The 14,144-nt window shown below is 43.0% G+C and overlaps 1 protein-coding gene across 1 annotated transcript in view; it reads left to right on the top strand.

Moving 5' to 3' along the window:
- dcc (DCC netrin 1 receptor) overlaps positions 1–14,144 on the top strand; it is a 506,882-nt gene that overhangs the window by 409,401 nt on the left and 83,337 nt on the right. Inside the window, exons 20-22 of the mRNA XM_037692532.1 lie at positions 8,232–8,394; positions 8,521–8,744; positions 12,831–12,947. Of these exons, the coding sequence (XP_037548460.1) occupies positions 8,232–8,394; positions 8,521–8,744; positions 12,831–12,947 (504 nt within the window). The remainder of the gene's footprint in view (positions 1–8,231; positions 8,395–8,520; positions 8,745–12,830; positions 12,948–14,144) is intronic.

Genomic DNA, 14,144 nt, shown 5'->3' with positions numbered 1-14,144 from the left:
CTTTCCACAGAACAACTGTGTCAACTCTTGAAACTGTGCCTGCAGTCAACCTACTTCACATATGGGGAGCAATATTATAGGCAGAAACATGGGTGTGCTATGGGGTCTCCAGTTTCTCCTATTGTTGCCAACCTGTACATGGAGGAGGTAGAAAAGAGAGCCTTGACGTCCTTTTCAGGGACACCACCAAGTCATTGGTTCAGGTATGTTGACGACACCTGGGTTAAAATTAAATCTCAGGAAGTCCAACATTTTACTGACCACATCAACTCTGTGGATAAATACATCAAGTTCACACGAGAAGATGTAAAAAATGGCAAGTTGGCTTTCTTGGACTGTGAGGTCTCAGTCTCTGATAGAGGACATTTGCAAACCGAGGTGTACCGCAAACCCACCCACACAGACCAGTATTTGCAGTTTGACTCCCATCACCCTTTGGAGCACAAGTTAGGAGTCATCAGGACTCTGTATCACAGAGCAGACAGCATCCCCACTAGCTCGGGAGCCAGGCAGAAGGAGAAATCCTACACAAAACAGGCTCTAGAGCAATGTGGATATCCTAACTGGGCCTTCCTGAAAGCAGAGAAGAAACCCAAACAGGACTCCAATCAGCCATCAGGTGAAAAGGAGGAACCCAGACCCAGACCAGTGGTCATTCCGTATGTTGAGGGGGTATCAGAGAAACTGAGACGTTTATTTTCTAAACATAACGTCCCAGTGGCTTTTAAACCCCAAAATACATTACGGCAAAGACTGGTTCATCCCAAAGATCCAGTCCCCCGGCACAAACAGAGTAATGTTGTGTATGCTGTTCAGTGTCAGGAGGGCTGTGATCAGTCTTACATCGGGGAAACTAAACAGCCACTGGCCAAAAGGATGGCCCAGCACAGAAGATCAACATCATCAGGCCAGGATTCTGCGGTCTACACTCATCTCCAGGCCAGCGGTCACTCTTTCAAGGATGAAGATGTTCACATCCTGGACAGAGAGGAACAATGGTTTGAGAAAGGAGTAAAGGAGGCCATCTTTGTGAAAAGAAACCGTCCATCATTAAACAGGGGTGGAGGCCTCCGGGTTCAACTGTCCCCCTCTTACAATGCTGTGATTGCTAGTATCACTCAGCCCTCTGTGAGTAGTAAACAGCCATCAGTGTGTTAATGATCCATTGTTAGGCTGATGGTCCTTCTTGAGCATGTGATCAGTTGGTTTTGGTTGTCAGCAGCAAAACTGGTTGATCCACTCTGAGAAGGTGCTATTTAAGAGACTGAGCTGAAAACAGCACCTCAGACTGAGGAAGTCTCTTGGATGAGAGACGAAACGTTTCTAGATTTTTTTGCTTTGTTTTGTTTTTGTTTTTTTGAATGTCCAGAGGACCAGATTGAACTTTTTTGGATGTAAAAGTTATGTTATGTAGTTTGGTGTTTGACCATGTAAAGCTCTCCAGGTTAAAACCAAAACCTTAAAATCCACTCGTTGTTGAACTGGGAGCCAATGCAGTTGCTTTAAAAGTGGTGTTACATGGCAATACTTTGATGATCCAGTCAGGAGTCGAGCCACAGCACTTTGCACAGACTCCAACCGGTCTAGGGAGGTTTTGGTTAAACATGTATACAGTGCATTTACCATTTGTCTGACTCATCATAAGGGGTCTTTGGACTGCACTTTTTCTGGTCCCTCACTTAGGACCTGTCTGCCTTGGGTGACCCTAGTATGGGCATGAAGCTCCTGACAGCATAGCTCCTAGGATCAATGGGACACTCAAACCCCTCCACCATGGTAAGGTGGCAGCCTGAGGGTGAGATTGTGTAAATAAACACCAAAAATTCAGGGGAGAAGCCAAATGATCAGCTGATTGGTTACCCTGCATAATTTTATCCTACATTAAAAGATGTAAGGTTCACCAGAATTTACCTATTCATCCAAAAATGACACATAGGCTACTTATTACTTATAACTTATTACTCTCTGATCACATCTCCATCTTTCTGGCCCCTGTTTACCTACCCCCGCTGAGACATTCCAGACCAGCACAAAAAAAAAATCAGGGGGTGGGTGAAAAACAGTGACCGCATACTGTTTTGCATGTATAGACTGGCAGGTCTTCAGAGAAGCTGTTGTGAATGAGGGGGAGCTAGACGTGGAGGAATGCACATCTTCGGTCCTTGGATACATTAGCAAGTGTGCTGATGATGTCACCACCACTAGGATTATGAGGTGCTACCCAGACCAGAAACTATGGCTGAATGTAGAGGTCTGCACCCTGCTAGAAGCCAGGGACACTGCCATTAGGTCTGGAAACTCACAGGAGCTGAGAAGGACCAGAAAAGAGCTGGCTGCTGGTATTAAAAGGGCTAAAGCCACATATGCACAGAATATCCAGGGTCATTTTTCCTCACAGGACCTACGGAGCATGTAGAGGTGTATTAAGTGCATAAAAGACTATAAAGGCAGGGGTGTACAATGCCCTAGGGATCCATCACTGCTTGATGCCCTCAACAACTTCTATGCATGCTTTAAAGACCCGAACAGACCACCCAGCACCAGACTCACCTCACCACCTGAAGAAGAGTTTTTCAGCATGACCTCAGCTGAAGTAAGGTGTACTTTCAGGAGGGTCAATCCTCACAAAGCAACTGGCCCAGTCAACATCCCAGGGAAGGTACTGAAAAACTGTGCCAATTAGCTCTGCAAGTTGCTGGCCAACATCTTTAACTCCTCCCTCATCCTGGAAACACTTCCCCCCTGCCTGAAGACCTCCACCATCATCCCAGTTCCAAAGAGCTCTACAGTTACTGGTCTGAATGACTATTGCCCAGTAGCCCTCACCCCTATAGTTGCTAAATGCTTCGAAAGACTGGTCACAACCCACATCAAAGCTACCATCAGAATCAGCAAGGACCCTCACCACTATGCACACCTCAAGAATCGATCAACAGAGGACACAGTCTCCTTTTTGGTCCACACTACTCTCACCCACCTGGAGCAGAAGGACTCCTACGTCCGTATGCTGTTTGTGGACTTCACATCTGCTTCAACAACATGATTCCCCAAATGGACAAACTACTCACACTAGGACTAAGCTCCTCCATATGCAACTGAGTCCTAGACTTCTTAACAAACAGACCACAGTCTGTGAGGATCCACAACTTATCCTCCTCCACAATAACCATCAGAACTGGCTCCCCCCAGGGTTGTGTGTTGAACCCCCTCCTGTTCACTCTGCTCACGTATGACTGTGCACCTACCCATCCAGCTGTCTTATTGTGAAGTTTTCAGATGATACAGCAGTGGTTGCATGCATCACAAGCAACGATGAGTTCCGCTACAGGCAGGAGGTGGAACACCTGGAGAGCTGGTTCAAGAAGAACAACCTTCACAGCAATGTGAAGATAACGAAGTAGATGGTCGTGGACTTCAGACGAAACAAATGATAAATGGCAAATGGACTGTACTTATATAGCGCTTTTCTATCTTATCAAGATATTCAAAGCACTTTACACTACAATCTAGTCCTCATTTAACCATTCATACAGCACTCTACTATATCTATACAAAGAATAATCAGTGCTATATCACATTCATACACCGATGTGACACACATCGGAGGCAATGAAGGGTTCAGTGTCTTGCCCAGGGACACTTTGGGATGTGACTGCTGGTGGAATCGAACCCCAAACACTTGCATTGTAGGTCAGCTGCTCTAACCACTCATCCACAGCCACCCAACTAACACACCACGCACACGTTTTGCCCCGCTTCCGTCAGGCAGAAAGTTGCATCAGAGTCAGAGAGTCAGAGTCAGAGGTTCTTTATTGTTGTTGTTTACGAAATTATGTACATAGGGTCCCAGTTACGTCCAACAATAAAATGTAAAAGAAAAACAGTAATAAGATCTAAGATATTGTAGTGAACTAGACCTCCGACATCAATCTGTCTCTGAAGACCTTCAGGGGACAGGAACTGTTATTTCAATTATTTGAATCCAGAAATAAAATTATCTCATCAAGAGACTATTTAATTGTATCCTTAATTAATCAATTGAAAGAACACTCTTCTTTTTTCATATTATCATTACTATTTTACAATATCTTGATAATCAAAAGTGTGTTTAGTTCATACCATTTCTAATGTTGAAGTAAACCACTCATTTAAATCAACTGTGAAACAGTATTAATGATTTTTAAACCTCATTAGACATAGATCATACAAGTTAAATGTCTATTTACGAATTAAGTGTGCATTTTAATCTTCTGTCTGAATGAGGAGTGGATTTAATGTCGGTCAAAAGTCAGAGACAAGTTATGAGAACGAAGTGCCTTGTTTTTAAAACTCTCAGACAGTAAATAAGAACCTGGCACCTGCAAAGTCTGTCATTTCTCCAAAATATTTTCCTGTCTGTACTAACTGTTCTTAAAACATTTCTGCTGTCTGTTGACTTCTAATAACCCTCTGACATCATTAAAACTCCACCCATGCTGGTTGTGTCAACCAATCAAGAAGTACCAAGTGACTTGAAGAGGATACCCTTTAAAAGTCAACACTTCTTGGAACTATTCAGTCTTTCAGTCTTTCCAGTCTTCCTGGAACTTTCAGCCTTACTGGAAGACTCGATCTTACTGGAGTCTTCCTGGAACTTTAAGTCTTATAAGTCTTACTGGAAGACTCAGTCTGATGGCGAGTCGTACAGGAACTTTCAGTTCTTACTGAAAGTCAGCTTTGGAGTATGGAATTGGACCATGTGCCAAGGGTCCGTCCATTCCAGCGGAGTCACAGCTTGCCTCGCTTTGACTCACCCCGAGCATTAAATGCTCTCAACTTCGAAGGAAGCTTATTCTGTTGAACGGAGTATATGGAACTACTTCGGAAGATTCTCAGCCACCCTGACCAGAGACGCTGAAAAGGTAGCGTGCCAATGGACCTCTGTTCCGGAGTTGATGTATCCTCTGCTCAGGTAAAGAGTCGTCACGAGTCGTCACGCACCGAGTGTACCGGAGGGCTGAGCTGGGATCGGAGGAAGGGTGCCATTTCTGGTCAACACATCTTCTTTCATCGATCTAAACCTCCTCTTTAAATCTTTAAACTTCTTTACTCCTTCTCTTTAAACTTCTATTCGCCAGTAAATCAAGTTAAGTGCCTTCAGAGATGAATTATTCTCCATCAGTAATCTTCTGTTGTCTTGTTTAGTAAATCTTGCTAAGTCTATTAATCAGAAACAGATCAGCAAATCAAGTGTACATGTTTTGATGTAAAATTTTGATTCTGTTAAATAAATGACCACATTTATTCTGATGGGTCAAAGATAAAATGGCGTGTCATGTCACTAATTATACACTCCACTCAAGTTATCTTGTTCACATGGCAGAAATTTAACTCGAAAAAGAAAGAATCCATTGTTAATTAAACAATTAATATTCTTTGTGCTTGAACTAGCCTTAAGAATAATTAATTAGTAGTGTGTCCACAGTTAAGCTGTCCCGACATCACTACAATATGAACAAAGAAAAAACATCAACTAAATATACACTAAACACTAATAGCATAAAAACAATAAACACAATACACCGAACAGCAGCATGAACATGACTCTTTGTGAGCAGATGAGCATGAATGAACACAGCACCATGAACTAGATCAGCAGCAAAATGATGTGATTCTTCACAGTGATTATCTTGGTTAGATAGTCATGAGTCTAACAGCCTCAGGGTAGAAGCTGTTCCTCAGTCTAGTGGTTCTACACCTAATGCTCCTCAACCTCCTTCCTGAGGGGAGTGGGGCAAAAAGTGTATGTGCTGGGTGAGTGGGGTCCTGCATGATGCAGGTGGCCCTCTTCCTGCATCTGGAGGTGTAGATGTCTGTGATGGTGGGGAGGCTGTCTCCAACAGACTTCTGTTTTGCCTTGACCACTCTCTGCAAAGCTTTTCTTTCTGCAGCTGTGCAGCCTCCATGCCACACGTTGATGCTGGAGCACAGGATGCTCTCCACTGCACACCTGTAGAAGGAGGTGAGGACTGAGCTTCCCAGTCCAGCTCGTCTCAGCTGCCTGAGGAAGTAGTCTCTGATGAGCTTTCTTGTTGTTGAGGAGCATTAAGGGCAAAACCACTAGACTGAGGAACAGCTTCTACCCTGAAGCTGTTATACTCATGAATCCCTAATCAGGATTATCACTGTGAAAAAAAAAATCACTGTACTGTCACTTGATTTTTGATATGGGCTGGTGACTAGCCATGATGCTGATCTCATGTTGCTGATTTATTTCATGCTGCTGTATTCATTCATACTCATCCGCTCACACAGACTCATGTTCATGCTGCTGTTGTTCAGCATATGTTTTTTGCACTATTAAGTGTTTATCAAATTCTTAGTTTAGCGTATTTCTTAGTTCATATCTTAAATCTTATTACTGTTTTTCTTTTACAATTTATACTTTTGTTGGATGTAAGAGGGGCCCTGTGATGGACTTGCAACCCGTTCAGGGTGTACCCCGCCCCTCGCACAGTGATTTCTGGACATGGGCATCGGCGACCCCCGTGACCCAAAAATGGAAGAAGCAGGTAAAAGATAATGGATAAAAGATAATGGCTGTATGGATGGATGTAAGAGGGACCCTTTGTACACATTTTCGTTCCACCACATGTACACATGTGATGCAAATGACAATAAAGAGACCTTGACTTTGACCTTGACCCTGACTTTGACCTTGACCCTATTGGCTTCCATATTATTTTTGTAAACAAAAACAAATGTTTTATGCAGCATGTTGTTCATGTTTTGTTAAATAAAATCTTTAGTGTGTTTCACCTGTATGGCTCCTGTGTGCTGGAGTTTGCTGTATTTCTAATTTGTGAGTCATAATGTTGATGTAAAGATCCATGCCTTAATGAGTACTATAATGACTGTGTTTGTGTGTGTGTGGGTTGATTGATTGATGGATTGAGCAAATGAGCGATTGTGCTCATTGGTTATTTTAGCACAAAACAAATGTTAAATTTTTACTTGAATATTTTCAGCTGTAATTTGAATATTCATACATCTCTTACAAATAATGAAATCATGCAGTAATCATGCTCATGCTGTTGATTATCTCATGCTGCTGTATTCATTCATACCCATCTGTTCACCACATACTTATGTTCAGGCTGCTGTTGTTGTGCCATGTTGTTTTACATTATTAGTGTTTTGAGTATATCTTAGATCTTTTATATTTTATTTTAGATCATCTTGATGGGGCAGAGGCAGGTCAGCCGACTCGGGACCCTAAAGTCCCAGGTTCAATCCCCAGCCATTCCCACATGTCGTGGTGTCCCTGAGCAAGACACCCAATCCCCAATGGCTGCCCAGGCACCCACATAGCTGCCCACTGCCCCACCTGGGTGCATCCTAGGTGCAATGGGTTAAATGCAGAGACTAATTTTGCCATTATATGGGAACATACAATGATGACAACACAAAGCAGTTATTATTATTATTTTAGCATATGTGCAGCACAGTGGTGCAACTGGTAGAGCTGCTGTCTCTCAGCGAGTAGGTTACCCTGGTTCAAATCCCAGTCCAGGGGCCTTTCTGGGTGGAGTTTGCATGTTCTCTCCTTGCATGTGTGGGTTTTCGTCGGGCACACCAGCTTCCTCCCTCAGACCAAAAACATGCATGTTAAGCTGATTGGTAACTACATTGTCCCTAGGTGCGAGTGAGAGAGTTTGTTTGTCTAGTTTGTCTCTATGTGGCCCCATGATGAACTTGTGACCTGTTCAGGATGTCCCCACATCTCGCGCAGTTATGGCTGGACATGGGCACCGGCGACCCCCGAGACCCAAAAAAGGAAGAAGCGGGTAAAATTAATGGATGGATTTTAGCATACCGTTTGGCATTCATTTAGTATATATCTTAGTATATATATATATATATATATATATATATATATATATATATATATATCTTAGATCCTTATATACTGTTTCTTTTTATACTTTATATTTTTACTATTTTTGGCTGTAACTGGGACCCCTGAGTACATAATTTCATTCCACCTCCTGTACCACATGTGATGTGAATGACAATAAATATCCTGATGCATGCTCAATAATCCAGGGAGAAAAATCTAAAAAAGTTAAGTCTGGTCCTTTCTACAATTTTTTTGTTTTTTGAACCCATCCAGAGTACCAGACTTAACTTTTTTGGATTGACAATATACTTGAACTTATAGAATTGTTTTCCCTCCACTTCCTGTTTCCCAGAGTCTCCCATCAGTCAGATGAGGCCACCTCATGGCAGCGTGACACCTCAGAAGAACAGCAACCTACTGGTCATCATTGTGGTTTCCCTGGGAGCCATCACCGTAGTGGTGGTCGTCATTGTGGCACTCATCTGCACCCGCCGCTCCTCCGCCCAGCAGAGGAAGTAAGGCGTCTTTCTCTCTGCGGGACAACAGGAAACGGTTGTTGTTGTTTCAGGGATGCACTGTCCCGGTAGTCTTTGTTAATTGCTCGGTAAATCTGATGTTCTTTTGTTTGGTTTTTTTTTCAGGAAGAGGGCAAGCCACAATGCCAGTAAAAGGAAAGGCAGCCAGAAGGAGCTGCGGCCACCAGACTTGTGGATCCACCACGAGGAGATGGAGATGAAGAATATGGAGAAGGCTCCGACTGTGGCTCCGTCTGGACATGACTCACCCATCAAGTCCTGCCAGGACCTGCCCCAGGTAGCTCACAGCCAATCAGAGAGCCAGATGGGCAGCAAGAGCAGTCACTCAGGTATGGATCGGTTCTTCTCAGGAATATTTCTGGTCTAATGGAGGTGTTTTGAGTTTAATTTAGCCGCTCTTTGTCCAATTTTAGATAATATTTACATTATTTTAGCATTAAATAATTTAGGATTTAAGCTACCATTGTGGTAACTTAAATGTGTAGATTCCATTTAGCGAATTTTAGCGTTTAGCTGCGGTTAAGATCCTTATTTCTTTTTTGTGGCCATTTTTTCACTTGTAACATTTCCATATGCTGGTGAAGATTCTCAGTCATCCAGGACATGATGAATTCAAAAAGCGTTCAATACAAAAACAACTGGACTTTATTTGTAACAGAAGACGTTTCACTACTCATCCGAGGAGCTTTCTCAATTCAAAGAGCAGAGAGTGAGAGATTCAGGTTATATCAGGTTATCTCACTCAGCCTTATAACCTGAATCTCTCACTCTCTGCTCTTTGAATTGAGAAAGCTCCTCGGATGAGGAGCGAAACGTCTTCTGTTACAAATAAAGTCCAGTTATTTTTGTATTGAACGCTTTTTGAATTTAACATTTCCATCTATTCATCCATCCATCCATTATCTTCCGCTTATTTTGAAGCTGGGTCACAGGGGCAGCAGTTTGAGCAGGGAGGCCAAGACATCTCTTTCCACAGCCACCTCTTCCAGCTCTTCTGGGAGAATTACAAGGCATTCCCAGGCCAATCGAGAGACACAGTCTCTCCAGCGTGTCCTGGGTCTTCCCTGGGGTCTTCTCCCAGTTGGACATGCCCGAAGCACTTCTCTAGGGAGGCGCCCAGGGGGCATCCTTATCCGATGCCTGAACCACCTCAACTGGCTCCTCTCAACGTGGAGGAGTAGCGGTTCTACTCCGAGTCTCTCTCAAGTAACTGAACTTCTTACCCTATCTCTAAGGGAGAGTCCAGATACCTTGCGGAGAAAACTCATTTCAACCGCCTATATCTGCAATCTCATTCTTTCGGACACTACCCAGAGCTCATGACCATAGGTGAGGGTAGGAACGTAGACTGACCGGTAAACAGAGAGCTTTGCCTTACAGCTCAGCTCTCTCTTCACCACAATGGACCAGTACAGAGTCCGCAATACTGCAGATGCTGCACCAATCCATCTGTCAATCTCACGCTCCATTATTCCCTCACTCGTGAACAAAACCACGAGATAGTTGAACTCATCCACTTGAGGCAGGACTTCACCCTCGACCTGAAGAGAGCAATCCACCCTTTACTGGTTGAGGACCATGGCCTCAGATTTGGAGGTGCTGATTCTCATCCCAGCCGCTTCACACTCGGCTGTTAACCGCTCCAGTGAGAGCTGAAGATCATGGCACGATGACGCCAACCGGACCACATCATTTGCAAAGAGCAGAGATACAATCCTGAGGCCACGAAAACCCTCTGCCAGCTGGCTGCTCCGAGAAATTCTGTCTATAAAAGTTATGAACAGAATCGGTGACAATGGGCAGCCCTGGAGGAGTCCAACTCCCACCCTGAAGGGGTCCTACTTACTGCCGACAATGCGAACCAAACTCTCGCACCTCTCGTATAGGGATTGAAAAGCCCGTAACAACAGGCCTCTAATCCCATACTCACGGAGCACCCTCCACAGTGTACCCTGAGGAACACGGTCAAATGCCTTCTCCAAGTCCACAAAACACATGTAGACTGGATGGGCAAACTCCCATGGCCCCTCAAGGACCCTAGTGAGGGTAAAGAGCTGATCCAGTGTTCCACGGCCAGGACAGAACCCATATTGTTCCTCTTGGATCCGAGGTTCGACCAACTATCGGACTCGCTTCTCCAGTACCCCTGAATAGACCTTACTAGGGAGGCTAAGGAGAGTGATAACCCTATAATTGGAGCACACCCTCCGGTCCCCATTTCTGAAAAGGGGAACCACCACACCAGTCTGCAAGTCCAGTGCACTGCCCCCAATGTCCATGCAACGTTGCAAAGGCATCAGCCAAAACAGCCCCACAACATCCACAGCCTTAAGGAAATCAGGGTGAATCTCATCCACTCCTGGTGTCCTGCCGCCTCTGAGCTTTTTCACTACATTGGCGACCTCAGCCACAGTTATGGACGGATCAACCACAAAATCCCCCGACTCAGCTTCCTCCATGGAAGATGTGCTGGTGAGACTGAGAAAGTCCAAGAAGTATTCCTTCCACCTCCCGACGACATCACTGGTTGAGGTCAACAGCACCCCAGCTTCACTGAACACAGTGTTAGTAAAGTGCTGCTTTTCCCTCCTCAGCCACCTGATGGTTTGCCAGAATCTCCTCGGAGCCGACCGAGAGTCTCTATACAAAGTTTCACCGAACTCCTCCCACATCCGAGCTTTTGCCTCAGCAACAGCCAAGGCTGCCCACCGTTTGACCCTTTGGTACTCCTCAGCTGCCTTCAGAGTCCCACTGGCCAACAAGGCCCGATAGGACTCCTTCTTCATCTTGACAGCCTCCCTAACCCGGGGTGTCCACCACCGAGTTCGTGGATGACCACTGCGAGAAGCACCGACATCCTTACGGCCACAGCTCAAGGCAGCTACCTCAACAAGAGAGGCGCGGGCCATGGCCCACTCGGACTCAATGTCATTTGTAACATTTATCTATCATGTTGCTACTTGCAGCTTTTAGCTGTTATTTAGCTGTATTGATCTTTTATGAACTTTAAGCTTTTATTTGTACTTTCAGCTTTTAGTTACTATTTGGAAAATGTAACTTGTAGCAACCATTTTTGAGCTCTTAGCTTTTAATGATTGCTCAATATCTTAGCTATGGTTTTACTAATTTTAACTTATAGCTAAAGTTTTGTAAACTTTAGCGTTTAACTACAGTTTGATAGTTTTGGTTTCTTGTAACCGTTTTACTTCAAGCTTCTAACTATCATTGTAGTAATTTAGCTTAGCTATCATTTCACTCATTTTAGCTTTTAGCTACCGTATTGTTACTTTCAGATGTTAGCTGTGATTTTGCTACTTTTAGCTATAATTTAGCTAATTTTACCATTGAGCTACCATTTTTTATGTTTGGCTGCAGTTAAACAAATTTTAGCTGTAAGGTAGGATTTTACCCGCATTTTTCACTGAAAATGTTGGATTGTATACCTGGATTATTGAGCATGGACATTGTTGTTTACCCGCTTAGCTTTTAGTTATTGTTTTGTTAATTTTGGCTTTTCATGACCATTTAGCAATGTTATCTTTTAGCTACCATTTTCATTCAATCTTTATACAGGTTAGTCTCATTGAGTTACGAGGACTCATTTATAAGAGAGACCTGTTTTAAACAAAAAACACAAATGAGATACACACAACAATAAAATTCATATAAAAGCATATAAAATGAAAAGTACATAAAATAGGTGATATAAAACCAAATAAAAAGCATGCTACATTTAAAATGGTGTAAAATACTAAAACAGGATCATTTAGCTACTCTTAGCATATAGCTGACATTTTGTTAACTTTAGCTTAAGCTGTTGCTTTTTTTATGTTTTTACATTTAGCTATGGTTTTGCTAATTTTAGCTTTTAGCTGCAGTTTTGAATATTTTGGTTTGTTTTGACAATTTTATTACTTGTAGCTTTTTTGCTTTACTACTTCTAGATTTTAGCTACCATTTTCTTAATTTTAAGTTTATGCGACAGTTCCAACTATTTTTAGCTTTTAGCTATGGATTTTTCAAATTAATTTATAGTTTCTGTTTTGATATTTTTGGCTTTTCATGGTCATTTAGCAACTGATGTGTTTTAGCTACCATTTTGTTTATATTAGCATGTAGCTACGTTTTGTCAGATTTTGGCCTTTAGCTAACTTTAGCTTCTCTCCTGCCTGATCCAGCAGTTCTCTTTATGTATTTTTCATTTGAACTTGTGTCTAGGTGTCCCCTCCATCTCAGTGGATGTCTGTTTGAACATCCCTTTCAAAATAAATCTTTTCAAGACTCGTTTCTGTCATTTGAGTCTAAAACTTGAAAGCTAATGGGCTGTTCGTGCTTTTTGACCAGTCTGCTCTTTACATTATGTCCCTAAAATGTTTTGCTCATTGGTGACGTGGCCGAACATTGTGGTGTTTCAGAAGCCGATGCCGATGAGGCATCCAGCGGGATCTCCACATTGGACCGCTCGCTTGCCACCTGCAGGGGGACACGCAGCAAAATGATGATTCCAATGGACTCTCAGCCGAGCAACACACGTAAGTAACCAAACGGGCTTGGTTTAGGCCTTCAGGCATTATCTGCATTTTAAATGCACGTTGTAGGCAGGATGTAAACTAGACCCACAGCTCCAAGGTCAAAAATCAAGGTCAAAGTTAAAACAAAGTCTGTCCATAACTTCTGATCCGCTCAAGATCATTTAAAGAAACTTGATCCACTTATGCATCATCACCAGAGGGAATGTTGCCAACACTTTCCATCCCCGCCCCAGCTTCAAGTTCACAGTCACAAATCAAGGTCAAAATAAGATCCAATTATTGCTGTAGATAGCTGTCCAACAGTTTGTCAATGGGTGTCCAATATGCCAGATGCTGTCATCTCGTGGGGTTTTTATACACCGGTCCTAAAAGAGGACATATTGTAGTATGGTGCTGTCCATACATCCATTTGTACATGTGTGGACAGTGTCCTGTCCGAGTTTTCTTATTGTCTCAGATTTAAGGGAATCAGAGCAGTTTGTGGGTCAAGGTTGAATAATTTTGGTTTTAGCTGCTCGTGACTCTTTAACCAATCAGATTGGGGTGTTCAACCCTGGTGGGTTTTAGTTTATTTTCCTTTGGCTGTTTTTAAATACTCGCTCATAATGTTTAGGAAAATGAACATCTTGGACTGGCTTCCAGTGTTTCCAGAGTCCTGTTTTCATTTGTCTAAAACCTAAATCCTCATGTCTGATCTGAATGTTATGTTATGTTGTTTATTTGTTATATGCAGGTTAACACAAGGTTACCAATACAATGAAATGTTCATGAGAAGAACCGATTTGACTCACTACAAACAAAGAACGAAGAAACAAGAAGTACAGTCCAAAAAAGTTCAATCTGGTCCTCTGGACATTCAAAAAAATATAGAAATGTTTCATCTCTCATCCGAGAGACTTCCTCAGTCTGAGGTGCTGTATTCAGCTCAGTCTCTTAAATAGCACCTTCTCAGAGTGGATCAACCAGTTTTGCTGCTGACAACCAAAACCAGCTGCTCACATGGTCAAGAAGGACCATCAGCCTAACAATGGATCATTAGCACCTGATGGCTGTTTACTGTTCACAGAGGGCTGAGTGATACTAGCAATCACAGCATTGTAAGAGGGGGACAGTTGAACCCGGAGGCCTCCACTCCTGTTTAATGATGGACGATTTCTTTTCACAAAGATGGCCTCCTTTACTCCTCTCTCAAACCAT

Source organism: Nematolebias whitei, chromosome 18, assembly GCF_014905685.2.
Source record: "Nematolebias whitei isolate Nwh7 chromosome 18, NemWhi1, whole genome shotgun sequence".
In the NCBI taxonomy this organism is placed as follows: Eukaryota; Metazoa; Chordata; class Actinopteri; order Cyprinodontiformes; family Rivulidae; genus Nematolebias; species Nematolebias whitei.
This window is presented reverse-complemented; position numbering and strand designations above follow the sequence as displayed.